At 41.5% G+C, this 27,844-nt stretch overlaps 4 protein-coding genes across 4 annotated transcripts; all 4 read left to right on the top strand.

The window, feature by feature from the left end:
* The first annotated feature begins 9,871 nt into the window (after positions 1 to 9,871).
* On the top strand, positions 9,872 to 10,321 carry LOC131255132 (uncharacterized). Its single transcript, XM_058255828.1, has one exon. It carries the CDS (start codon positions 9,872 to 9,874, stop codon positions 10,319 to 10,321), a length of 450 nt encoding a protein of 149 aa, XP_058111811.1.
* Positions 10,322 to 12,993: 2,672 nt separating this feature from the next.
* LOC131256462 (uncharacterized) lies at positions 12,994 to 13,540 on the top strand. Its single transcript, XM_058257348.1, has one exon. The coding sequence runs from the start codon at positions 13,029 to 13,031 to the stop codon at positions 13,296 to 13,298; it is 270 nt and encodes an 89-aa protein (XP_058113331.1). The 5' UTR covers positions 12,994 to 13,028; the 3' UTR covers positions 13,299 to 13,540.
* Positions 13,541 to 14,293: 753 nt separating this feature from the next.
* On the top strand, positions 14,294 to 14,905 carry LOC131255133 (pathogenesis-related protein STH-2-like). Its single transcript, XM_058255829.1, has 2 exons — positions 14,294 to 14,477; positions 14,604 to 14,905. The coding sequence occupies exons 1-2, from the start codon at positions 14,294 to 14,296 to the stop codon at positions 14,903 to 14,905; spliced, it is 486 nt and encodes a 161-aa protein (XP_058111812.1).
* A 12,190-nt stretch (positions 14,906 to 27,095) lies between these two features.
* On the top strand, positions 27,096 to 27,769 carry LOC131256463 (pathogenesis-related protein STH-2-like). Its single transcript, XM_058257349.1, has 2 exons — positions 27,096 to 27,279; positions 27,384 to 27,769. The coding sequence occupies exons 1-2, from the start codon at positions 27,096 to 27,098 to the stop codon at positions 27,683 to 27,685; spliced, it is 486 nt and encodes a 161-aa protein (XP_058113332.1). The 3' UTR covers positions 27,686 to 27,769.
* Positions 27,770 to 27,844: the final 75 nt, after the last annotated feature.

A 27,844-nucleotide genomic window follows, 5' to 3' on the forward strand; every position in this document is an offset into this window, starting at 1 on the left:
TTTTTTTTCTTGTTCTTTATTCTAAAATTCGCTGGAATAGTGCATGTGGCCTAACGTGGTGATTGGGTGGGCGTACCAGAAACTGGATCGGCTACTTGGGTGGGCCCCACCGTGATATTTATGTAGCCCTGACCTCCAGGTGGGCCACCTTGTAGTAGGCCAAAGTGCCAAATATCACATTCATCCAGTCCATCCATCAGAATGGCACCACTATTTTGAGAAAATGGATTGCTTGTGACACCGGGCGCAGGCCCAGGGCTGTGGGGCCACATCATCTTTTTGGCAAGACCACGGATTCTAAAAATCAGGCAGATAAAAAACTCATGTGAGCCATACCACACGAATCGGTGGGGATTGAACGCTTGTCGGTGACAGAAGTTTTGTATCAGGACGATATTTGTGCCTACAGTTTATGTGAGTGGTAATAGGGTATAAACATCATGGTCAGCTCCAGGAAGGTTTCAACGGTGGACGTTTCCGCTCACACTGTTTCGTTGGTGTAGCCCACTTAAATATTGGATCTGCATGATTTTTGAGCCTACTTAAATATTGGATCTGCATGATTTTTAGAATTCTGTCCTATTGTGGTCTTTCAAAACAGATGGACAGAGTGGATTTGTCATGTACATTTCTGTGGACCCCACACAGCCCTGGGCGCAGGTATATCAGGCTTCCCTATTTTGATACCTTGGGCCAAGAATCCATTTGATCCACCAGTAAGGTGGACCAACCCATCCACCTGTTTCCAATATTGTAGCCCACCTCACTACAACACAAAGCAAGGGATCTCCTCATTTTTTATTATCATTTGTCTCAGCCTACATACAACGCCTAATATTGGAATATATTAGAATTTTCAATGTACTCAATGGAGCTAAATCCTATGAAAGAGAACTCACTTCTCCCACCTCCCATTCTACCATCAGTATCTATAAATCTTCATGCATTTTCTCATCTTTTCACAAGCTCGATCCCACCTACTTGCTAAAAAACCACAACCATAAACATATCTACTCATTAATATTAGTATTGAAATCATGGTTGCCGGTACAGTGGGTCACGAAATCTTGTCACCAATCTCACCATCGAGACTCTGGAAGGCGATGGTGAAGGACTCCCACAACCTCATGCCCAAGCTCATGCCTGAAATCATATCAAGCATCGTCATTCTCGAAGGTGACGGTGGGATCGGCACGATCAGACAGTCCAACTTCACTGATGGTAACTAAAATATTTTTTTTTTACTACTTCATATGGCTTTAAGCAAGTTCAATAACAGCATTATACTTCAATTAAAAAAAATGTATTTATTTTCTTAATATGCAGCCATCAAGGACTTCAGCTACTGGAAGGACCGCATAGATGAGATCGACGACAACAACCGTTTATTCAAGTACTCAGTGATTGAAGGTGGCCTACTCGGGAAGAAAGTGAAATCGACCACATTTATTCTCGAGTTCAAAGACGGAATTGATGGCGGAAGCGTATGCAAGTTTCATGGGGAGTTTGAGACGGTTGAAGGTAACCTGCCGAAAGAAGAAGAAACCAAGGAGATGATGGGAAACATGGCAGGAATGTTCAAAGCAGTAGAAGGATATCTCCTTGAAAATCCAAATGCATACGTATAGCTTTGGTTGATTGTGAGGCCTTCACCTTTGATTTTGGTTGATTGTTGAATAAGTTCCATTTCCTTGGACTGTGTTAGCATGGGATTGTTTTCAAATGGTATTAATGTATTGCTACAGTAGTAATATTTGTTCCTCTATATTGTGATTGTAGTGGAACATCCATATGAAGTGAAGAGAGTCTTAAAAGAGGTTATTTTTTGTACATACCATCCATTCCATTTAGAAGATATGCCCCACCAGGATAATGCAGCATTTTAAAAAAAGAAAATCACTTCAAAACTCAGGTAGGCAATACTGATTTTAGAGCGTTTGGGTAATGTATATACACGATGTGCCCTACCTGTGCCTTAAATTGGGCTTATTTGAGAATAGTGGTGGCCAGGCTAGGCCCTAGCCTAGCCCAATTCCAGCCCATTGCCACCCTTAAGACGGATTGGTTGGTTTGAAAAGGTCAATATACCGTGTCTTGATCTATAGTAGACCGGTGTAGTTACAGTTGGGGTGTGAATGGGCTGGGTTGGGCTAGTTCCTGTCTTGTGAAACTATGAAAGCCCAATCCATAATATAATTACCAGAGTACAGCCCCTGACTAGCCAACTAGATAAGCATCTACATGGGGCCTAATAGGATATAATATCTAGATCTGGCCATCCTATATCACATGATGTGCCAAAGAAAACGGGCCCAATCACAACCCCACCCATCCACTTTTCTGACCCATTAAGTGTGACCCATCATGCATAATATAGGACTAGAGCTGTACGGGAACTCAGTTAATTAACTTGCTCGACTCGACTAGAAAAAGCTTGACTTGACTTGTCTCGAAATTGGGTTCAACCAAAGTTGAGCTGATTTTTTTAGCTCAAAAAAATTTCGAGCCGAGTCGGAGCTTGACTTGACATGGCTCGGAACTTGACTTGAACTTGACTCGGTTCGAATCGATTCGACTCATATCATCATGCAATGCACCAACACGCCCCACCTATGTGAGATGAGGTAATGTAGTTGTCCCAAGTGGTGCTCTGTGTGATATTACCACCCCAAAGTCTAGTCTGGTCCACTCATCGGTCGATCCATGCATGAACCATTGAACATGGGCCGTCGATGATTTTCATTCCATCCACTCATGTTCTGGCCCACCTCATGATTTTCACATCAAAGCATCCACACCTCTACACATGGTCACCTTTGAAGGGTGTTTATTATATCAGTGTGGACCCATATCAAGCCCATTCATCATCATTATACATAAACTTGGGCCATGAAAGGATATTAACTAGGCCCAAGTTTAGCAGAAGGTCCGTCACAAGACCCACTCACACAGCCCACAAGCCCAAAATAATAATCCAGACCGACCATGGTGAGCTGTGCCGACATGCCTGATGGACCAGCTTGCCCCATCCCCACTCATAGTTACTAAGGGCACGTTTGGATTGTAAGTTGCTTAAGATAAGTTACTTATATCACAAGAAACTTATCTTAGTTTTTACTCATTAAGAAGATAAGTATGTTTGGTAAACAACCTACTTATCAGCTTCTCCTCTCTCTCTTTAATCTCTCCTATGCCTCTCTTCATCAACTTATGAAAAGTAGAAAGCTAAAAAAATTAAGTGTAGTGATTAAGTACTTTTAAGATTTTTTATTTTTATTTTTTTTAAAAAAATCTTATAACTAATCATAATCCAAACTTATAAGAAATGAGTTACTTATCTACTGCTGTAAGTAGAAAAAGTAATTTATTTTGTGGTATCCAAACGGGCCTTAAAACGTTACAAACAAAGCAAGGTCCGAGGGAAAGCAGATTGCTTGGTGTGCCGTGGTGTGTTGATGTCCCTGGGTTCTATGGGCCCACCATGATGTATGTGTTATACCCACACTATCCATCATTTTGCGAGATAATTTTAGGGAATGGGCCAAAAATATGAGGCGGATCAAAATCTCAAGTGGAGCATGCCACAAAGCAATCCACTCCCAAGTTTTTTTTTTTAATTGGGCTTGGCCATTAATATGGGCCTGTGGTTGAGCCTGGGATAGATTACATTTCCAAGGTCACTCCATACCAAACATGTGGTCTGTGTTATGGACTTTTCGCACTAGGGAGTCCGTTCCTTGAACAAACATTGAATTCGGTATATCCGCTGATTACATTTCCAAGGTCACTCCATACCAAACATTCTACTGATCAATGATAATACTCATGAATACAGCATACAATGTCTAGAGTATAGGCGTTGTATAGTATTACATCGCAATACAATACTATACGCGAATCCAAACACGCCCTTAAGGCCAAAGTGACAAATGGATTGGGTTCGAGCCTAGGTTTTGCGAATTTTTTTTTCCTACTCGGAATGAGCCTGGGACAAGCGCAGCCCACTTATTACCTAAATAGGTGGGTTTCAATTTGAGATTGAAATCTTCCTAGCTGAATGACCCATCATGACCTATCAACAACGCTAACTTCCAATTAAAAAATGCCTAGGGTTTGGTCCCACCGAGAATGGGACAGGCGGAGAAGAAGTCGAGCTCCGTCAAGGGGAGATCTACGGCACCAGTATGCTAGTATTTGTAGACAGAGGATAGGCCACTCGCCGACCCGAAGAACACAAAATCCTAAGAACAAATCTCGCCCGACCGTGGCGTCAAGCGGTACACACAATCTCTTTGTCGGGAACCTTCCGTTCTCGTGTTCCACTGTAGATTTGTTCCAGATATTTCAGAAATATGGTACGGTTGTTGACGCCTTCATCCCTACATTTCCGGGGGCGGCCAGATCCCGCGGATTCGCGTTTGTGCGATTCTAATATGAGGATGACGCTAGGGCAGCCATCGGCGTTCTTCATGGTAGAAGAATAGATGGCAGGGTTGTGACAGTCTAGGCAGCTCACTCAGATCGGTGAAAGCCTAAGGCTGCTGCCGGTTCAGGGGAAAACAGAAGACCCTCCTCCCCTTCTGTGACACATGGGGCGCGATCTAACCCTACCCCGCAAGACAGTCGATCAACTCCTCCCAATCCATCGATTCCATCTCCCCCCGCGAATGCCAGGTATATTCAGGCTGACCCTCTCCTGGTTAGTAGGAAGCTGGAAGAACTGCGCAAGGGTTTGATCGACAGAGCGTATCATCCTTCTACATCCATTCTCCGGCTATGGGACGGGATTAGAGCATCCAGGTTCAGAGCCTCGGCGGTGGACATCTCTCGCATCTCCAAGGGTTCCTTCCTCCTCATTTTCAAATCTACCTATGAACTGGAAGATTTTGCTTCAGATCAAGATATACATAGAACCATGGGCCTTTCGGAAGTGTTACCTTTGTCACCAGATGCTACCCCGACTTTTGACGGCCATTGGATTTGATTCTTTGGAATTCCTCCCCATGCCTGGGATGAACAGGTCTTTCGTGCCCTAGGTAGCAGATATGGAAATATGCTTCAGATTGATAACAACAGCTTGTTTGGCATCTTTCAGGTATTTTCCTGTGTCAAAGTCCTTTTGAGACATGGTGGCGTCCAAAGTTGGTCACAGAATCTAATGGTAAATGGGAAGCTGTTCAATGTTGCAATGGAATTGGAATCTTTCAGAATTCAGCCCCCTCCCAGTTTGGGCAAGGAACCCCATACAAATGTAGAGAGCACAAAGAATTGGGTGGAACGTATATTTATGCCAGATGGTAACGTGGGACAAGAAGGCCTGTCCCCTGTTTGTAGAAATTCCCCTGATAATGTGCTGGCCCTGACTTTCGAGGAACGCATCCCCTCTATTTGTAGAAACTCCCCGGAGAAGATGCTATGTCTTTCTTTCGAGGAACAAACGGGGACTGTCCCACCCCTGTCATACCAAATGCCATAGCTTGTGGACACTAGGAGCTGTTGTGATTCGGTAGCTATTAGTCGGGATACATCTAATATTCCGCCTCGTGAAAATTCAGATTTAGCCCCTATAACTGACCCTACAGGGGTGAATGCTGATGTTGTGGGGAGCTCCCCATCAGCAGAGTATACAAAGAAAGATTCAGGTGTGTCAGTCAATATTAATACCTTGGATGCGGATAAGGTGATGCAAGTCTGGGAAGACGTTAACAGCGTGCAGATCAGCCCCGGCAACAATCTGATCCCTACTCAATGAACGTTGCTAGATCAGGTAGTGATTTAGATGGGAATAGCGATGCAGAACATCCTCTTCCTCTGTCTGATTCTTACCCAATGAACGCAGCTGGATCACCTATAAAACATTGTCTAGGTTCTCCCGTTAACACCGCTTACTCCCCAACATCTATCCACCCTATCGGGTGTATCAACCCAGACTGGAAGGAGAAGAGAAAAGCAAGATCAGTTGGATGTTCGCCTTTATCTCCAAGGAATGATAGTGATTCAGAATCAGCAGGACAAATATGGAAATCAATCTCATTTGCTCATCGGCTTGGCGTGCCTGACCCTGGGTAGAATCCCACGGAGGCAGGCTCCCACCATGGCGAGATCCATCTTATGGTGGACCTGTCCCCTTTTAAAGTCCCCATTCAACTTTCAGATAGACCTGCGAAGCCTGTGACCCCTCATGTTGCTTGTGACTCCTCAAGCACAATGTTGGCCAATCAGATCCGGGATACAGGGAAGGTTGCGGCTCTCTCTTCATCTCTGACTGTTGCAGGGGAGGAAATGGTTGCCGAGGTCTACCCAAGGTGTACGGAGACAGAGAGATCATTATCTGTTCAGAGAGCAACGGATCGAAGAGCTAAAAGAGGCACAACCAAGACCACTGCGCGATCTAAAGGCCTCCCAATCAGGACTCCTTGTCCTGCTGAATGGCAAGGCAGGCTCAGAAGGCTGCAGCGACGGGCTGTTTACTCAGGATGTATCACTGATGAATAGCATTCTTGTGTGGAATGCTCGCGGGATAGGGAATGCCCCTACCATCAGGACAGCAAGGCGGTTAATCGCACTATATAAGCCGCTTGTCGTCGCTATCCTTGAGCCGATAATCAGGGAGGAGAGAGGAGTGGCAATTGGTATAAGACTAGGCTTCCACTCTTCCTTATCAAATGGAAACGATGGAGGCAAATTTTAGATTTTTTACAACTCCCCTTCTAGTATTGCTCTTCATTTGATGTCTAACCAAGTTTTATCCATTAGCATAACTCTGCAGTTTTTGCAGGCCCCCATTACATTTTTGGTTTCTCTGGCAACAGGCTCACCTGGAGTAATAACCAAGATGGTAATTCTCGAATTTGGGCTAGGCTGAATAGATCTCTGTGTAATGACGAATGGATCAGGTGTTTTCCTAGGTTTCAGTGGTGCATCTTCCCTCAGTTAATTTCGATCATGCTCCATTGTTGCTTAACTTCCCTGCCCCAACGAAAGGGCTTGCTAGGCCGTTCAAATTTCAACACATGTGGTTCCTCCACGAGAGTTTCTTGCAGATAATCAAGAATGCGTGGACAGGGGAATTCCAAGGATCGCCTATGGTAAATCTGCTGCTGAAACTTAGAAAGACAAAGCTCGTTGTCAAGGCATGGAACAGATCAGTTTTTTGTGATATTTTCACCAAAAGGAAGCAGGCAGAATTAGCGTTTAAGCAAGCTAAAGCCAGCGCGCAGTCCTCTACAAATTTTGTCGCATCGGTACCTTTGTTAGAGGTAAAGAATCGGCTAACGCAATGGGAGCTAGCGGAAGAAACCTTTTGGAAGCAGAAGGCTAGAAATAACTGGTTGGCCGAGGGCGACAAGAACACGAAAATTTTCCATCTGGCTGCGATGAATCGGGTTAGAAAAGCTAAAATTCATGAAATTTGTGCACAGACGGGTTCCATGATATCAGATCCTGAAGAAATGAAAGCGGAAGTGGTCTTTTTCTTCTGTCGACTTCTATCAACTGAGCCTTGCCAGACCTCGAATATGGTGGAAAATCTCATCCCCCACCTCCTGTTAGATGATGATAACCTATCCCTAATGCGCCCTCCTTCTCTTGAGGAAGTAAGACAGGCAGTCTTCTCCGTTCCGCCTGATGCCGCTCATGGCCCTGACGGTTTCGGGGGAGCTTTTTTCACCGGTTGTTGGGATATTGTGGGGCCAGACTTACACAGAGTTGCCATTTTCATGTTCAATGGGGGTGAAATTCCTAGAGCCTTTACCTCAAACCTGATATGCCTCATCCCCAAGTCTACAACCTCTACATCCTTTGACCAATTCAGGCCCATCAGTCTGTGTAACTGTAGCTATAAGATCTTCTCTAAGATAATTGTGGCCAGGCTTGCTACTGTCCTTCACAAACTCATTTCCCCCGAATAGGGAGCTTTCATCCAAGGCCCGGCAATTACGAAAAATGTGGCGCTTGCCCAGGAAATTTTTAGGGAGATTAAAAAAAAGTCCATGGGGTAATATTGCCATCAAGTTTTACATGGAGAAAGCATATGATCGTGTTAATTGGGATTTCCTGAAGCTTGTTCTCTTCCGACTAGGCTTTTCGCCTACATGGGTAGCCATGGTGGAAAAATGTTGGAGCAATTGCTGGTTTTCTGTTCTCATTAATGGGGAGGCGCAGGGTTACTTCAAATCCTCTCGTGGGGTCAGACAAGGAGATCCTATTTCCCCCAGCCTGTTCAATCTAACCTCAAAAGTTTTCAGCAGGGGCATAAAAAATCTTTTCAGCCAGGGCCTCTGTCAGCCCTTCAAGCTAAAAGTGGGTTGTCCTCTCATATCCCATCTGCTCTATGCAGATGATACTCTGATTTTTGCAAATTAATGGAAGCTCCTCTTCTTTATTAGCTATCAATGATTTCATGGGCGAGTATCAGAACATTTCGAGTCAGAAGATTAAACGGTTCAAGAGTTTCTTTTTCTGCTCTTCCAAACTAACTAATGGACGTGTCCGATCCACGAGCAGAAGTTGCACATGTCCAAAGCGAGTCCAGGTGCATCTTATTTGGGCGTTCCTATCCTCAGCGGGCGGCGCTGCAGAGCTGCATTCAAACCTCTTCTAGATAAAATTGCAGCCAGAATTGATGGGTGGAAGGCTAGGATTCTTTCACAAGCGGGTCGTGCCACCCTCATCAAGCATGTCCTGGGAGGTATCCCTCTGCATATGATGGCTGCCACGGTCATCCCATCGCAAATTTTGGGGGATATGGAAAAATGTTTCACCAATTTTTTCTGGGGATGGGCGAATGGCAAAAAGAAGCTGCACTGGATCAAATGGAAGAAGATTACGGCTCCTACCTCGGAAAGCGGGCAGGGTATCGGAAGGTTAGATGAAATGATGGAGGCATTGCGTCTAAGAATGGCTTGGAATTTAGCCTACGACAGCACAAACAGTCTGTGGACGATCTTCATGAAGGCCAAATACGGAGAGCTTCCATCCAATCCTCCCTCGTCAGACAACAGGCTTCGCAGTGCAATGACATCCCCCCTTTGGAAGAAGATTAATTATATCCGTCATCCCTCACCTCTCATCCAGAGTGCGCTGGCTGATTGGAACAGGTGATCGCAACCTCTGGGCTAACGATTGGACAGGCCAAGGCCTGCTCATTAATGTGGCTACAAGGGAAGTTCCTCTCAACCTGAAGGAATTACAGGTCAGGGACTTCATTGGGCATCAGGGCCCCCCTGCCCCCTTCTTCTGTTTTTTGCCTACCTCCCACAGGAAACTATTCAGCATATTTTTATAGGGGTTTTTGTACCACAAGTGAGGAGGATCAATGTATTTGGCCCCTGACCCCGTCAGGGGACTTCTCAGTTAAAACAGCCTGGGCGGAGATCAAGATTAGAGGTGATGTTCGGCATTGGTCTAGATGGGTGTGGCATCAGCAGATTCCACCCAAGATTTCTGTCTTCATCTGGCGGCTCATGGAAGGTGCTATCCCGGTTAACGATAGAGTTCAGTGAAAAAGTGCAGTCCTCGCCTCATGCTGTGTCTCTGTGATCCCCTCGACCCTCGGCCTGATGTGGAAACGCTGGATCACATCTTCTCTTCGGGCCACCTAGCAGTCTCGGTATGGCGGCACTTCTACAGCCTGTTGGACTTCTCAGGTGCGTCCAACCAGCCCATTCTTGACAGGTTGAACCACTGGTGGGGTGCGTTGGTCCAAGGGTCTCCAAATATCCTTATCCGTGGTCTCCTTCCAGTCTTCCTTATTTGGGAAATTTGGAGAGCTAGGAATTTTGCCAGATTTGAGGGCAAGAAGATTGTCGTTGGGGATGTGATTTCCAGGACCAAATGGTGGCTAGCCTAGGCATAAAAAGGGAACCCGTACATGAGGCCCAAATCTTGGCTGAATCGGATGCTCCTCATGAGCCTGGGGATCCCCGAATCTTCTCCCCCTGCCATTTGCCTCGACGTGGTTAAATGTGGGAGACCGGACTCCCAATGGGTAAAACTAAACGTCGATGGGTCGGCCTTGAACAACCCAGGATCATGTGGAGGCGGCGGCATCTGTCGGAGGGAGGATGGCAATATGATTTTCGCCTTTTCTTCTGGGTATGGGCAGGGGTCCAACAATAGTGCAGAATTCTTCTCCATATACAAGGGTCTTTCCATTTGTGTGCGCTTGGGACTAAGGCAGGTTTTGGTCGAGTCAGATTCCAAAATGGTAGTGGATCTCATCAACGGGGTCTCGCAGGGGGGCTGGAAATGGTCTCATTGGCTCGCCCGTATTGCTACCTTAACCAACCTCGGTTCGTTCCATTTTTCTCATATTTTATGAGAGGGCAATGGCCCTGCAGATGGTTTGGCCAAAGCGGGTAGTTCGACCCAGACACATTGTATCTACACGTCCACTCAGGACCTTCCCCACGATATTCGGGGTAGGGTGGTCTTAGATAAGGTGGGAGTTGGGAACATTAGGAGGGTGGTCCATATATAGCGCTTTTATGATAGGCTACCCATTGTCAATTTTTGGATGTATGGGCATCCCGAAGTATAGTCCCTGTAAACAGCTTTTTCCTGATATGATATGATATGAATCGAAGTTTTTGAAAAAAAAAAATGGCCCATCATGTTTAGTCCGATTAAGAATCGTCCATTCACTTCTACCTAAAGCTCTCAATGATCCAGCCTGGCCCGTCCAGATTGGCCAGATTGGGTCTAAAATTTAATCACATTTATTAAATGTAATGGGCCAGGTTTCTTTATGATCCGTTAGCATGGATTAGACAGGCCCATTTTGAATTTCAAGGGCATTTTGATGCAAGGAAGGGTGTGAGAAGGAAGATCACTTTCTAACATAAGTATGCAAAAACCTTGAAATCACAGGATTACACAACTAATAAAGAGAAAAAAAATCCTAATTTGAAATTACTAAAATAGAAAAAATTTAAACCTAATAAAAGTCCTAATTCAATTAAAATAGAGCGCACCCGAAATAGTAAGTCCTAAATTAAACTTACCAAGGTTTCTCAACATGATTACAATTAATATCTAAAAAAGACGAAAATGTAAAAACTCTAAAGAAACACGACAAAAATTGAAATTATTAAAAATAATTTTTTTAACTAAAATTTTGTTTTTAACTAGAAGCGTGTGTTTTCTTGTGAAATGGACGGATGTGACCTACATGTAGGTCGGTTGACGTGGCCCGCTGCATTAAGATCGATAGGTCGTGCGTCCTATAGTGATACAAGGATCAAAAGTTATGGCTTATTTATGTTTCACACTTCAAATGACAATTTCTTCCTATTCAAATTGAATTTCTTCGAACTAAATGTGCTTAGGGCCAATTGCGTCATACCGTAGTACTGGGTAGGATATAATAGATTACTTTCATTTCCATTTGATCCTGTCACACATTACTTCATCCTTATAATATTTATCAAGAGAGAACGAGAATACGACATTATTTAGTTATCTTTGTTTCACTGACCTCCTTGATCTATCCAATCATGTAGGGAGAGGGGTGCCTTTCTATCTTCAGTTATAACTTTTCTACCATAGTCTTCGATACTAGGTTCTCACTACTTCCACCATCTATGATCAAATTATAGACCTTTTAGTTCACAGTGTATCTCATTTGAAAATGTTGTACCACTGCAAATGTATCTCCTCTTTTGGCGTGTACAATAGCTTCCACATGATCAAAGTAATGGCCCGCGATTCACCATTATCGAGTGATGGCCTACGATTTGTCATTGATGTCGCACCATAAACATGATGACCGCGAGCTCCATCACTGATCTCATGTATTTGTTTCTTGGAGCACTGTCAATGGGATTGTTTCTCACCATTGTTAGAAGCCATTGAAACGAGAAAAAGCCTCATTCTAATACCAATTGACATAGGGAATGGTGTGAGTAGGAAGATCATTGTCTACCTCAAGTATGCAAAACCTTGAATTCACAAGATAAAAAGTAAAATTCAAAGTTTTAGTCTTCAATAATGTATATCATCTCTTGATTACACCACTAATAATTATATATAAAAAAAATCCCCAATTTGAAATTACCAAAATTTACAAAATTCTAATTCTAATAAAAGTCCTAATTCAACCAAAATAGAACTTATCCGAAATAGTAAATTTTGTTAAAAATAGAAAATCATAAATTAAACTTACTAGAGATTTTCAGCTTGATTACAATTAATATCTAAAAAAGACGAAAATCTAAAACTCTAAAGAAATACAACAAAAATTAGAATTATTAATGATAGTAAATTTTCCCTAAAATCTGATTTTTGAACTTGAAGTGTGCAATATTTCCACACAAAAAGATGAATGCGAGAACCCAGATGGTCCGCTACATAAAGATCAATAAGTCGTGCATCCCGTAATGATACCTAGATCAAAAGTTATAGTCGATTTACGGTTAACCCTTCAAACAACAATTTCTATCCATCCAAATTAAATTTCGAATGGTATGCACATAGAGCCCAATTACATCATGCCCTATGTAAGGCTGGGCCTTGATACCACGGATTACTCCTACTTTTGTTTGGCCTCTTTTGGCCCAGCCATATTGCTAAGAATGTATATGTGCAGTATCCTACAGCACATTTTCTCTCATATATCATGTAGGATATGGCATGCTTAGTTAAACATCCCAGATGTTAGATGTTGTACAAAAGTGGGTGGGTGGGCTTGGGATTGGCCCTATTTGTTTTGGCCCATCACGGGCCCAGGTAGGGCCTAGGGTTTGGACAGACCTCACCCCTCACCGTTGATGCCTCTATTTGCTACTGCCTTATTTTGGGTTGGATTTGGCCCGTGTAACTGGATTTAGATACATACGAAGGCTCGACATATAAATTGATCAAATCCCCATTTGTGAAGGTAAGTGTTGTTGATCCATCCGTTGATTAGGAAGGCTGCACATGCTTAAGTAAAGACATTTATAAAAATGAAAACCAACGGTCTACATGTCTACATGTCTTACATGTATATATGTTACCTAAGAGAGAGAGAGAGAGAGAGAGAGAGAGAGATGGGATTTGTGATGGAGTTCGCGGAGAATCTGATCCGTCGGTTGATGGAGGACCCGAAGGAGAGGGACCGCAAGATGAGGGAGCACGTATACGCGGTGAAGGAGAGGTGCAACAAGACCAAGGAGATGTGGAGCCTTCCCATCCGTCCGTACGGTTTCTGGACATTCGAGCGCCACAACTCCCAGCTCGCGTGGGACTCCCAGATCAGCCAGGTCCCCGGCCGTCGTGACCCCTACGACGATCTCCTCCAAGACACCAACACCAAATGAATTTCTCTTAAGGGGAAAGTGTGAACAAATAGCTGTGGGTATTAAAGAACTGGAAGATGTACAGCTTCCGGCCTTGATTATGCAGTCCAGGCTGTAGTTAAAGTTTGATACTTCAAGGTACTTGATTGTGGGTGGCAATTTCTGAACTTTTTCCCGCATTCTATGGTCGCCGACTCTGGTTAAATTCCATTTCTGAATAAATATGGTATTCAGTTGGGTTACAAGAACATTTTCTGGGTGAATGTTTTCTGCTCTCACTCTATGGAATCAAAGGTTATTGATAATAATAATAAATAAATAAATAAATAAACCTAAGCTTTGATTGGAACCGATATTTTATAGGATGGAACACATGCACACATTAAGTTGGGCCCAATCGAACTACTTTGGACTAAATACTTTGGTGGGCCACACACCAAAAATATTATATTCAGGGGATGAGATGATCCAACCATCCTCATCCAATTCATCCATCAGAATGATCCAACCCAAGAATCCATTTGATCCACCAATCAGGTGGACCAATCCATCTGCCTCTTTCCAATATTGTATAGCCCACCTGCTGATCGGACCAAATTTTATTTTTGGGAAATCATATAAAAGCTCAGACAAACTGATGGATGGATTAGATCTCACAAGTGTGTGCCATGCTCACACGTGTGTCATGTACGCGAGCTTTCTGGCACGTGTGTGCGCTTATCAAAGCTCAATATTCCCTCACTACAACACAAAGCAAGGGATCTCCTCATTTTTCATTATCATTTGTCTCAACCTACATACAACGCCTAAGATTGGAATATAAGGGAATTTTCAATGTATTCAATGGAGCTAAATCCTATGAAAGACAACTCACTTCCCCCACCTCCCTTTCTACCATCAGCATCTATAAATCTTCATGCATCTTCTCATCTTTTGCATGCAAGCTCAAGCCCACCTACCTACTCAAAAACCACAGCCATAGACGTTTATACTCATTAATATATAGTATTGAAATCATGGTCGCTGGTACAGTGGGTCACGAAATCTTGTCTCCAATCTCACCATCGAGACTCTGGAAGGCAATGGTGAAGGATTCCCACAACCTCATGCCCAAGCTCATGCCTGAAATCATATCAAGCATTGTTGTTCTAGAAGGTGATGGTGGGGTCGGCACAATCAGACAGTCCAACTTCACCGATGGTAACTAACGTAAATTTTTTTTAGAACTTCATATGGCTTTAAACAAGTTCGATAACAGCGCATTAGACTTCAATTTTATTTTTTATTTTTTTTAGAAAAAAATGTGTTTGTTTTCTTAATATGCAGCCATCAAGGACTTCAGCTACTGGAAGGACCGCATCGATGAGATCGACGACAGTAACCGTTTGTTCAAGTACTCAGTGATCGAAGGTGGCCTACTTGGGAAGAAAGTGAAATCAACTACATTTACTCTGGAGTTCAAAGATGGCATCAATGGCGGAAGTGTATGCAAGTTTCACGGAGAGTTTGAGACGGTAGAAGGTAACCTGCCTAAAGAAGATGAAACTAAGGAGATGATGGGAAACATGGAGGGAATGTTCAAGGCAGTAGAAGGATATCTCATTGAAAATCCAAATGCATACATATAGCTTTGGTTGATTGTGAGGCTTTCACCTTTGATTTTGATTGATTGTTGAATAAGTTCCATTTCTTTGGATTGTGTTTGCATGGGAATAGGAAGCCCTTAGAGTTTGTTTTCAAATAGTAGTTAATGTCTTGCTAAATAATTATTTTTGTTACTCTATATTGTGATTGTAGTGGTACATCACATCAAGTGAAAGAGTCTTAAACTTTTTAAGTTGAGCTTAACCTACAACACAATGTGTGGCTCCCACCATGATGTGTACATGAAATTCAATCCATCCATCAAGTGTTGCCCCTCATTTTCCACTTGGGTCCCAAAATTTGGATCCATTCATAATTCAGGTGGACACACAATAGAATAATTGGGATGGGGATGCCGGTTATTATAAACATTTCAGATTGTCTGTGGGGCCATCGTGTTTTGGATATACCATCCAATTCATTTTGAAGATGTGCCCCACTAGGATAATGAGATGTGTAAAAAATAAAATACAATAGGTCACTTCAAAACTCAGGTAGGCTACACTGATTTTAGAACCTTTAGGTATGTATTTACATGGTGTGGCTCACCTGAGCATTGGATGGGTCTTACTTGAGAACATGAGTCTCACAAGATGGACAATTGGATGTCATGCAAACATCCCATTGTATTTTAAGCTTAATCTACAAAGTTTTCAAGTGGGCCTAGCCTCCTTCGGCTTTACCTACATGATTCTTACAATTCATGTTAAAGGACTTATAATGGATGGGTTGTGGCTGAGATGGCTTGCTCATGGTTCAAAGTACATAGACCTAAACTCAATCATCCAGGGGTGTTGGATCGTAAGTTACTTTCCATCAGCTACTTATGCCTCAAGTAGCTTATTCTCATTTTCCATGCAGCCAAAAAGTAAAAAAGTATGATTAGTACTTATCCTCAAGTTTGCACGGTCTACCCTCAATATCTACTATCTATCATGTGGGCCCAACCTTTGACATAGACAGTTCATTATGTTGGGTCCACCTTAGCCCCGTCTTCAATATAAACCATCCATTACATGGGCCTACATTCAATATGGACCATCCACCTTGCAAGGCTGACCTTCGATGTAGGATATCCATCATGCAGCGCCCACCTTGGATTGAACTGTCCATCATGGAGGCCAACCTTTAATGTAGACCATCTTTCATGCAAGGCTCAACTTCGAAGTGGGTCATCCATAAAGCAGGCCTGCCTTAGATGTTAGTCATTCATCGTTAAGGCTAACCTTTGCTGCGAATGGTCCTCATGTGAGGCCCACCTTGATATGGGTCATCTATCATGTGGGGCCCACCATCAATGTTATTGTCCATTATGTGAGGCCCTCCTTTGATATCCACAACCAATTATGTGGAGCTCACCTTTGATGTGGATCATCCATCATGTGGGCACCACCTTTGATGTAGGTCATCGATCATGCTAGCCCACCTTGGATGTGGGTGATTCATCATCAACACCTTTGATATAGACCGTCCATTATTTGATGCTTACCTTGATGTGGGTTATCCATCATGTGGGGCCTACCATCAAAATAGATTGTCCATTATCTAGGGCCTACCTTTTATGCAGACCGTCCATTGTGTGGGACCCACCTTCGATGTAGGTCGTCCATCATGCTGGGCTAACCTTGGATGTTGGTCATTCATCATCGACACCTTTGATGTGGACCTTCCATTATGTGAGGCCCACCTTGATGTGGGTCATCCATCATGTGGGGCCTACCTTCAATGTTATTGTCCATATGTGGGGCCACCTTTAGTATCCGTTGCCTCTCATGTGGAGCCCACCTTTGATATGGACCATCTATAATTTGTAGTTCCCACCTTTAATGTAGATCATCCATCATGCGAGTCCTGCTTTTGATATGGGTCATTCATCATTAGGGGTCTACTGATGTGGACAATACATTACGGGGTCTCACCTTGATGTGGGTCATCCATAATGTGAAGCCCACCTCTGATGTGGACCGTCCATCATGTGGGCCCCAACTTTGATGTGGACTGCCATCATGTGGCACTTCTTCTTCTTTTTTTCTTTTTCTTTTTTTTCTTTTTTTGATATGTACCATTTATTACATGGAGAGAGATGGAAGTTTGAAGTTGAAAAGTAAAAAGTAAAAAACTTGAAGGGATGAAGTAACTTTTATCACATAAGTTACTTTTACAATCGTGCTTACCAAGCTAAGGTGCCATTTGGCATTTACGCTGACAAGAGTTTATTTGCTTATTTAAAAATTAAAATTTAAATTTTTTTTTTTTTTTTTTAAGTGATGAGAAGGTCACTTTTCTTCAGAGCTTATTTGGTTTAATCGGGTAGACATTTTTTCGTTAATATTTGAATAAGTTTGTCCTTATTTTTTAAAGTAATTACTAATTACCATCTTACCCTCCTCCCTTCTCTTTACAAGCTCTCTAAGGTGAACCCACTCAATGAGCAACCCATATTGAAGGTGGGGCTCCACATGATGAATGGTCCACATCAAAGGTGGGCCTCACATAAAGGATGCCCCACATCAAAGTGTGGCCTCACATGATGGACGACCTACATCAAAGGTGGGACCCACGAAATGGATGGTGGACATTGAAGGTGGGACCAAATGATAAAAGGACATCAAAGGTGGCCAACGTGAGGGGCAGTTGACATCAACGGTGGGCCCACATGATGAACAATATGTATTGAAGGGGTCTCCACATAATGAATGGTCCACATCAAGGTGGCCCACAGAATGGACAAAGTGTGCCATACATGATGGATGACACACATCAAAGTGTGCCCCTCATGATAGATAGTCCACATTAAGTGGACCCCACCTATTGGACGATCCTCATCCAAGGTCCCGCATGATAGACGGCCCATATCTAAAGTGGCCCAACATGATGGATGATCCACATAGAAGGTTTGCTCTACCTGATGGAAGGTGGACATTAAAAGTGAGCCCCACATGATAGACAACCCACTACGAAGGAAGGGGCTCACAAGATGGACACATCAAATGTGGATTCCATGTGGTGTCTAATGAACATTGAGGGAGGCCCCACACAAAGGACAATTAACATTGATGGTGGGCCCCACATTATAGATTACCAACATCAAGCTGGTCCCCACATAATGGATTGTCTACATCAAAGGTCAGCCTCTAACGATGAATGGTCTACGTCCAAGACAAGCCTTGCATGATGGACAACCTCTTTGAAGGTTTGGCTCAACTGACAGACGATCCACATCAAAGGTGGGCTCCATTAAATAGAGCTTCGACATCCAACATTCGACATAATAAACAGCCTAAATGTCTTAAAACATGAAGGCTGCACCTATTCATTCTTTTGCCATTTGGAACATGGCCAATCTATAATGTGATCCACCAAAACAATCGTATGGATTACTCTTATAACAGAGCTGTTGTAATATTTAAAAATAAAGAAAAAGTTCTTATTTGAAAATTTTACCAAACATTTTTATTTCATATAAGAAGTTTTTTTTTTTTTTTTGAAAATATGATTTTACCAAATGAGCATATATAAAACAAGAGCTAAAATAAAAAGAGCTTATTAAAGTAGCCCTTATTTTAAAAAGAACTGTGCGTGTTACTTCGGTGAGACACTAACAAATCAGTCGTTTGAAAAAAAAAAAAAAAACAAACCCCAAATCGCATCTCAGGAGCAGAACTATGGGCTTGGGCACCATTTTCGAGGTGTGACTGTCTCCTTACACTATATATTATGCACTTTTCAAAAAATTATAAGGTTTCAAGGATAATTTTTCTGATTTTAAGATTTTAAATTATATATTTATTACTCTTTTTAGAATTTAATAAAGGAAGGATTGAACAATATGATTTAAAACTTTATATTTATTTTAGTTAATAAATTGATATTACGTAATAAAACGTGAATTATGATTTGTGAGCATATAAGTTATATACTTGGGTGCTAGACTCGGATAGTTAAAAATAAGCTCTTAGTGTTTCTAGAGAAAAGAATCATGCTGACTTTTGCATCAAGTGGGCCACACTAAAGAAAGCAGTTTCTAGAGAAAAGTCCACCTTTGATTTTTACAACTTCCAATAAGATGATTATATGAAATCCACTAAAACCATTAGATTCCACACAAAATTTAGGCATGGGCCCTAAAAATCAGAACCATCGATGATTCAGGTGGATGTGTACCAAGGGAAACAACTTGAAAGGTCATGGTTGCCCAGTACAATGTTTCCAAATAAGTAGTCCACTTGGATAATAGATTAGGGTGATTTTTGGGCCCTTCACATAATATGAGGTAATGCAGTCGGTGCTCAGCATAGATTTTACACAAACATCACAGTGGTTGACTCAAGCAGCGGACCCATTTTCTCACATGCGCACCCAACCGAGCGTTAAAAAAAATGTTATTGGAATGTAAATTCCATGTTATTATGTAGTTTTTTGTAAACTTCTCTAAAAAGATTTAACATTTGAGACCTTTGCCAATCTCACCAGGCGTGTGAAATAAAGCTAATAATGACAAAGAAGAGTGTGACACAATAAGAGAAAGATCACCTTCTTCTACAAGTGATTAAACATTGAATCCATAAGGAGATTTTTTGAGTCCATTATAAAATAAGAAAGAAAATTCAAGTATTTAATTGAATAATGTTTTTATAATTTATCGATTATACCATTAGTTTAAAAATTACTCCAAAGCCAAACTTTTCTAAAGCTTAAGTTGCCAAAAATAAAAATGTCTAGATAAAGCTTACTAGAACATTCTTAACATCATTACAAGTGATTTTTAAAAAAGATGAAAAATCCTAAAACTCTAAAAATCAAGGAGATACGACAAAAATACAAATTACTAAAAATAATCAAATTTTCTAAAATTATAATTTTGAACCGGAAGAGTGTGTTTTCTGTAAAAAGGGGGTGTGTGACCTTCCATGCAGGCCGATTGACCCCAAAACCATCGTTACATAAACATCGATAGTTGTGCAATTTGTGACAATGTCTAGATTAGAAGTTACGAATGATTTACGACCCACTATTCGAACGCCAATTTTTACTTATCTTGAATGAATTTCTTCAATCTGAATGTGCTTGGGCCCAAATATATTATGCTCTATGTAGGACTGGAAGAGATCTAACGGATTACTTTCACTTTCATTTATACTTCTTTTGGTTCAATTGTGCGAAGAATGCATTTGTGGCATGTCAAACATCCTATGAACATGTGGCACATGTGTCAGTAGGGCACTATAAGTCTGGGACTAGTACATCCATCAGAATGGCACTCTATTTTGATGCCTGGGCTTAAGAATCCGCTTGATCCACCCGTCAGATGGACCATAGCTTGCAAATATACATGTGTAAGTGTTTGTCTACCTTTACACCTGTTTACAGTATTGTTTACAATATATAGTAGCCCTGGTGAGACCAGATTTTATTTTTGGGAAACAATGTCAGATCTCAGCAAACCGATGGATGGACTAGATCTAACAAGTATGTGCCATGCTCACGTGTGTGGCATGTACACAAGCTTTATGTCGCATGTATGCGCTTATCAAAGCTCAATATTGCCTCAGCTACAGTACAAAGCAAGGGATCCCCGCATTTTTTATTATCATTTGTCTCATCCTGCATGCATTGCCTAAGATTGGAATATATGAGAATTTTCAATGTATTCAATGGAGCTAAATCCTATGAAAGAGAACTCGCTTCTCCCACCTCCCTTTCGACCATCACCATCTATAAATATACATGCATCTTCTCATCTTTTCGCAAGCTCAAGTCCACCTACCTACTCAAAAACCACAGTCATAGACTTTTATACTCATTAATAGTATTGAAATCATGGTCGCTGGTACTGTGGGTCATGAAATCTTGTCTCCAGTCTCACCATCGAGACTCTGGAAGGCAATGGTGAAGGATTCCCACAACCTCATGCCCAAGCTCATGCCTGAAATCATATCAAGCATTGTCGTTCTCGAAGGTGATGGTGGGGTCGGCACAATCAGACAGTCCAACTTCACTGATGGTAAATATATATTAACACTTAATATGCCTTTAAATAAGTTTGATAACAGCATTATACGTCAATAATAAAAAAAAAAAAAAAATGTGTTTGTTTTGTTAATGTGCAGCCATCAAGGACTTCAGCTACTGGAAGGACCGCATAGATGAGATCGATGACAATAACCGTTTGTTCAAGTACTCAGTGATTGAAGGTGGCCTACTTGGGAAGAAAGTGAAATCAACTACATTTACACTGGAGTTCAAAGATGGCATCAATGGTGGAAGTGTATGCAAGTTTCACGGAGAGTTTGAGACTGTAGAAGGTAACCTGCCAAAAGAAGATGAAACAAAGGAGATGATGGGAAACATGGAGGGAATGTTCAAGGCAGTAGAAGGATATCTCCTTGAAAATCCAAATGCATACATTTAGCTTTGGTTGATTGTATGTCTTTCACCTTTCATTTTGCTTGATTGTTGAATAAGTTCCGTTTCCTTGAACTGTATTTTCATGGGAATAGGAATAATCTCTTGAGTTTGTTTAAAGTAGTAGTTAATGTCTAGCTAATAATCTTTGATCCTCTATATTGTGATTTTAGTGGTACATCCACGGAAAGTGAAAAGAGTCTTAAAAAGAGATTGTCACTTTGTTGTTTTCTTTATCAGTGATTTGAGGCCGGATCTACTACAACTCACCATGATGTGTGCATCAAATTCAATCCATCTATCATAACCCTCATTTCTACTTGGGTCCCAAAATCTGGATCGATTCAAAATTCAGGTGGGCACACAATAGAATAATTGGGATGGGAATGCCCATTATTAAAAACCTTTCAGATTTTCTGTGGGACCCATCATGTTTTGTATATACACCGTCCATTCCATTTTGATCGAACACGTGATGGGGCGTGGTTCGTTAGGATTTCCAGCTGTTTACGCTTTCTCAGATTCGTTTTTAATGTTTCTGATGAGTTGGAAGGCATACGAACGGTTCAGATCAATCTTGATCTGAAACGATTCGGCGATTATTGGCGGGAAGGAAACAATTCACAGCTTCCGGTTTCGGTTGTTGGGATGATCTGCGTGACTGGAGATGGATGGATAGGATCTAAGCATCCAACGGTTGAGGATCAGGGTGAAATTCTCTCGCAGATCGACTCGAAACGGAGCGAACTACTTCCGTTTTCGGAATCTTCTTTCACGAGCAAACAGTGGTTTGCGATCAAACTCGTGCGCACGAATGTGCGTTAAAACGTGTGATATTGACGATATTGTGGTCGTATCTCTGTTACGATCATGATGAACAGTTCAGATCATCTGTAAAATGATCAATGGTGGGCCATAACCCGACGAACATACGGACAGTCGTCCGTTTCAAACTCCCGGGCGCGGGAATGGCGGGAGTTTTATTGCGTTTGACCCAGCACTCGCTGACCAGGTTGAACTTTAAGTTATTTTATTTTTTTTTCTTTTTTTGTGGGGTCCACTAGGGACCAAATGAACAATCTGGTCCGACCACTGCATGACCCAGACGTGTACGGTACCAGGGGATTTTTCTGGTGTTGATCGTACTTCTAGGTGGGCCGCACATCGCATATCTTTATTCATTTATTGTAGATTTAATGTTTTTAACGGTCAGATTCCCTCCAAATTGGTTTGGATAGTTCCCTCGAATGTCTAGGTGTTTCTAGGCTAGTTTACGTGGTTTTGGGGGGTAAGTTTCGATATCTGACGGTCCAATCAGTGTAATCAAGCCCTGAATCATCCTACTGTGAGTTGTGGTTTTGATGGACGGTGGATTTTGTGATCTGGGTACGGAGACTAGTAATGTACAGTTGGATTATCGTAATGGGACGTTATTCAAGGTTTATTGTGTTTGAAGCTCCAATTTTTAGTACGTGCAAGTTATAAGAGTTTTACATGCTTATAATCTAATTAAAAAATTATTTCCAAATTTTTTTTAGAGGATTTTTGGAACCCTAGTTTTATAAAAATCCGAAGGGTTACGTTGGATGAATCTGGCTGGTCGAGAGTTAGTGTGGAATGCTCTAATTATAAAATTTATTCTCATCATTTTTTGTATTATTTTCCTTTTAAGAGATCACCCACACTAATTTGAATGCTATTTTTTGTCATTAAATTAGATGAGAGAGGGTTTTATATAGGGGTGTACATCGAGTTGAGCTGACCTCAGCTCGAACTCGGCTCGCTCGGTCCTCAAGCTTGACTGCCCAGCTCGGCTCAATTCGGTTAGCAACTTGGGCCGAGTTCAAGCGAAGTTCGCCATTGAGGCATTTCCACAAACACCTGAACTACAACTTCAAAATCCCACTGTTTTACAAACAAAGGCAATAGTTTTATAGGTATTTTATCAAACACCTTCTAAGCAACATAAAAAACCAAGAAAAACAAAGAGAAAAAAGGGTATTTGTTTCATGTACATACATTCCTTGCTACCAGCCACATTTCATTAAGTCATTTTATCAAACAGTTCGTGAGCAACATCAATGGCAAAGTAATCGAGTCACCGAACTGGTTCAATTCGAGTTTGATTCGAGCTGGATTCGATCCGAGTTGAGTCGAGCTAGGGCCTGCTCGAACTCGGCTCGAACTCATTTTCGAGCTCAAAAAATCAACTCGACTCGGCTTGAACTCAGCTTCGAACCGAGTCGAATCGAGCTTTTTCGAGTTGAGTTGAGTGAGTTAGCCGAGCTCGACTAGCTCGGTTCGTGTACACCCCTAGTTTTATATCTCTCGATTAGGAAATGCATCAAATATAATTTTAATAATATTCATACACAATCATTATAAAGTCTAAAAAGTTCAAATTAAATTAGCATCACATTAATCAATTGACATAAGGGCAATTAATCATTACTTGTCTAACTCAAAAAATTTACTTTCCAAATGAGATGTAGCAAAAATAATTAAAGTTGACGCTTGCAATAAGTATGCCACATAACAAATTTCAACAGCTTTGCAATATGCTAATGTAATTCCGTTATAAACGCATGTCCTGCAGAGACATTCATATGTCACGAAAAATGAAAATATTGCATCTACCAAATATCACCATGCAGTATAAACTTTTTTGTAGGACGATGAAGAGGTCGACACCTTATTTCATCATTTTCTCATCAGGATCGTGTTGGTCGTCACTCTGATACAACTGATGGATGCATACATAGTGTGTCAAGTTATGTTCTAGATTATTATTATTATTATTATTATTGATGATGGATTGATTGAATGACACAATTACATGACCAAGTTTGAGAGCTGAAATATGGAACTTAGCCTCCTGCTCAAATCAAACCACATATGAAAAAACAAGTCAATTCACCTCCCCGATCTCAGGACACTCCATATTAATCTATTTGGCCAAACCATGATGTCCTCCTAATTATTCTAAGCACTTTTCATGTTGTGCGCAACTCCTAAAGCCCAAAACCGAAATTGGACCGTCAATCAAATGCTATTCGCAAATTTGATGCGAACAACCCAGTGTAGGAAGGTTTGTCCTGCCCCAAAATCATATATGGTAGATAGCTCATTTTGACCTACATCCGTTTTAAGTTTTGATAGTTCAGATTACTTCTGTTGTCAACCGGGACCCGCTCTACATCAAGAGGCCACCGCTTCTACCCTCTCCTCCCATTCCGCCATGTGTTGGGGTTGGTGGTCCCTACTAGGGGTTGCCACTAGTCCAAAACCAACAATTTTAAGCCACCATATATACACATTGGTCCACCTTATGAGCAACCATGACCTATGACATTGTCATTGAAAAGGTGGACCTGCCTATCGGACCAATCGATTCATCAAGTGGGCCCACATGTATACTGAGTAAATGCACCTGATGTCCATTGTTTTCTATGAGGTGGCCCACTTGAAGAAGAATGCACCTGATTTCTGCGTCCAACCATCTTTTAGGTAGAGCCTATTTTTTTAATCACATGTAACACTTTTATGGGCTCATTCGACAGTAATATTAAGGCCCTCTTGAGATTAAGGAAATGAAACTATGGATTTTATCATGAACTTTTCAAATTCATAGATTTGCATTGAATTTGAATTGACAAATCACAAAGACCATCGTTTTGAAATGAAGCGTCAAAAAAAAAAAAAAAAAAAAAAGAAGCTTCAAATTCTTCATTTTGTGGATATGCAAGGTTTTTAGTTTTTCTAGATATTTGGATTTGCCCTAAATCAAAGATTTTTGAAGGTTCATATTGGAAAATTCATTAATTTGACAAATCTTCAAAGAGAGAGAGAGAGAGAGAGAGAGAGAGAGATTTGAAATCCAAAAATTTCACAAATCCTGGAACGAAATCCCTCACCCCAAACAGCCCCTGAGTATATTCTTATTTAAGTTCTAAATATTATTTCATAATCAGTCTAACTTATGCAACCAAACACACACAAACCAAAATCTTTGATTTTTAAAGAGGCAACAAAGGCAGGCAAATTTAGATCTACTCCTGATAACCAAATAGGAAAATAATTTCAATTAGAGAACATATGTAAATCTCTCCCATTCACAGTAATAAAACAAAGAAAGAAATTCTAGTACAGATGGGTAAAAAACAAAAAGGAAGAGAAAGAAAAAAGATAAAATGGATGTGGAACTAGGGCTTGTGGGTCCTCTTCTTATACTTGTCTTTGATCCAGTCGAGGCTAAAAAATGTTCCTTCCTTAACCTTCTTAATGCCAGAGGCAGCAACCGCCTTTGTCTTCTCCAACCCATCTCCAACCTTCCTTCCATTTCTGCTCTTCGCACTTTCTTTATTCCTGTCTGCAACTGGGTCGACTGAATCGCTGTAGTCCCATTGATCAGCCCACGACGTTCCATACGAGCTATTCCTCTCCATTCAAACCTTAATAGAAAACCCCAGCAGAAGATTGCAAGAAAACCCAAATCCTAACTTGTAAGAGAGAGAGAGAGAGAGAGAGAGAGAGAGAGAGAGAGAGAGAGATTTCCTTTGACAAGTGGTGGAGGCGTACGTACTTGGGATATTAATATAGATTTATATAGGTTTGATAGATAGACTCGGTTTGGCTACCCCTCCTTAATATTAAGAATTCTTTGCCGCAGAATTACTCAGCAATTTGGATTTAATCAGAAAGTGACTGAATTCTTTTGGTAAGCATCCCTTTTCAAGGGATGAAATGATCCAACCCTCGTCTACTCGTTTTTTTTTTTCTACTTTTTTCTAAAATTCGCTGGAATAGTGCATGTGGCCTCACGTGGTGATTGGGTGGGCGTACCAGAAAATGGATCGGCTACTTGGGTGGGCCCCACCGTGATATTTATGTAGCCCTGACCTCCAGGTGGGCCACCTTGTAGTAGGCCAAAGTGCCAAATATCACATTCATCCAGTCCATCCATCAGAATGGCACCACTATTTTGAGAAAATGGATTGCTTGTGACACCGGGCGCAGGCCCAGGGCTGTGGGGCCACATCATCTTTTTGGCAAGACCACGGATTCTAAAAATCAGGCAGATAAAAAACTCATGTGGGCCATACCACACGAATCGGTGGGGATTGAACGCTTGTCGGTGACAGAAGTTTTGTATCAGGACGATATTTGTGCCTACAGTTTATCTGAGTGGTAATAGGGTATAAACATCATGGTCAGCTCCAGGAAGGTTTCAACGGTGGACGTTTCCGCTCACACTGTTTCGTTGGTGTAGCCCACTTAAATATTGGATCTGCATGATTTTTAGAATTCTGTCCTATTGTGGTCTTTCAAAACAGATGGACAGAGTGGATTTGTCACGTACATTTCTGTGGACCCCACACAGCCCTGGGCGCTGGTATATCAGGCTTCCCTATTTTGATACCTTGGGCCAAGAATCCATTTGATCCACCAGTAAGGTGGACCAACCCATCCACCTGTTTCCAATATTGTAGCCCACCTCACTACAACACAAAGCAAGGGATCTCCTCATTTTTTATTATCATTTGTCTCAGCCTACATACAACGCCTAATATTGGAATATATTAGAATTTTCAATGTACTCAATGGAGCTAAATCCTATGAAAGAGAACTCACTTCTCCCACCTCCCATTCTACCATCAGTATCTATAAATCTTCATGCATTTTCTCATCTTTTCACAAGCTCGAGCCCACCTACTTGCTAAAAAACCACAACCATAAACATATCTACTCATTAATATTAGTATTGAAATCATGGTTGCCGGTACAGTGGGTCACGAAATCTTGTCACCAATCTCACCATCGAGACTCTGGAAGGCGATGGTGAAGGACTCCCACAACCTCATGCCCAAGCTCATGCCTGAAATCATATCAAGCATCGTCATTCTCGGAGGTGACGGTGGGATCGGCACGATCAGACAGTCCAACTTCACTGATGGTAACTAAAATATTTTTTTTTTAGTACTTCATATGGCTTTAAGCAAGTTCAATAACAGCATTATACTTCAATAAAAAAAATGTATTTATTTTCTTAATATGCAGCCATCAAGGACTTCAGCTACTGGAAGGACCGCATAGATGAGATCGACGACAATAACCGTTTATTCAAGTACTCAGTGATTGAAGGTGGCCTACTCGGGAAGAAAGTGAAATCGACCACATTTATTCTCGAGTTCAAAGACGGCATTGATGGCGGAAGCGTATGCAAGTTTCATGGGGAGTTTGAGACGGTTGAAGGTAACCTGCCGAAAGAAGAAGAAACCAAGGAGATGATGGGAAACATGGCGGGAATGTTCAAAGCAGTAGAAGGATATCTCCTTGAAAATCCAAATGCATACGTATAGCTTTGGTTGATTGTGAGGCCTTCACCTTTGATTTTGGTTGATTGTTGAATAAGTTCCATTTCCTTGGACTGTGTTAGCATGGGATTGTTTTCAAATGGTATTAATGTATTGCTACAGTAGTAATATTTGTTCCTCTATATTGTGATTGTAGTGGAACAT

Source organism: Magnolia sinica, chromosome 9 (assembly GCF_029962835.1).
Source record: "Magnolia sinica isolate HGM2019 chromosome 9, MsV1, whole genome shotgun sequence".
NCBI classification, from domain to species: domain Eukaryota; kingdom Viridiplantae; phylum Streptophyta; class Magnoliopsida; order Magnoliales; family Magnoliaceae; genus Magnolia; species Magnolia sinica.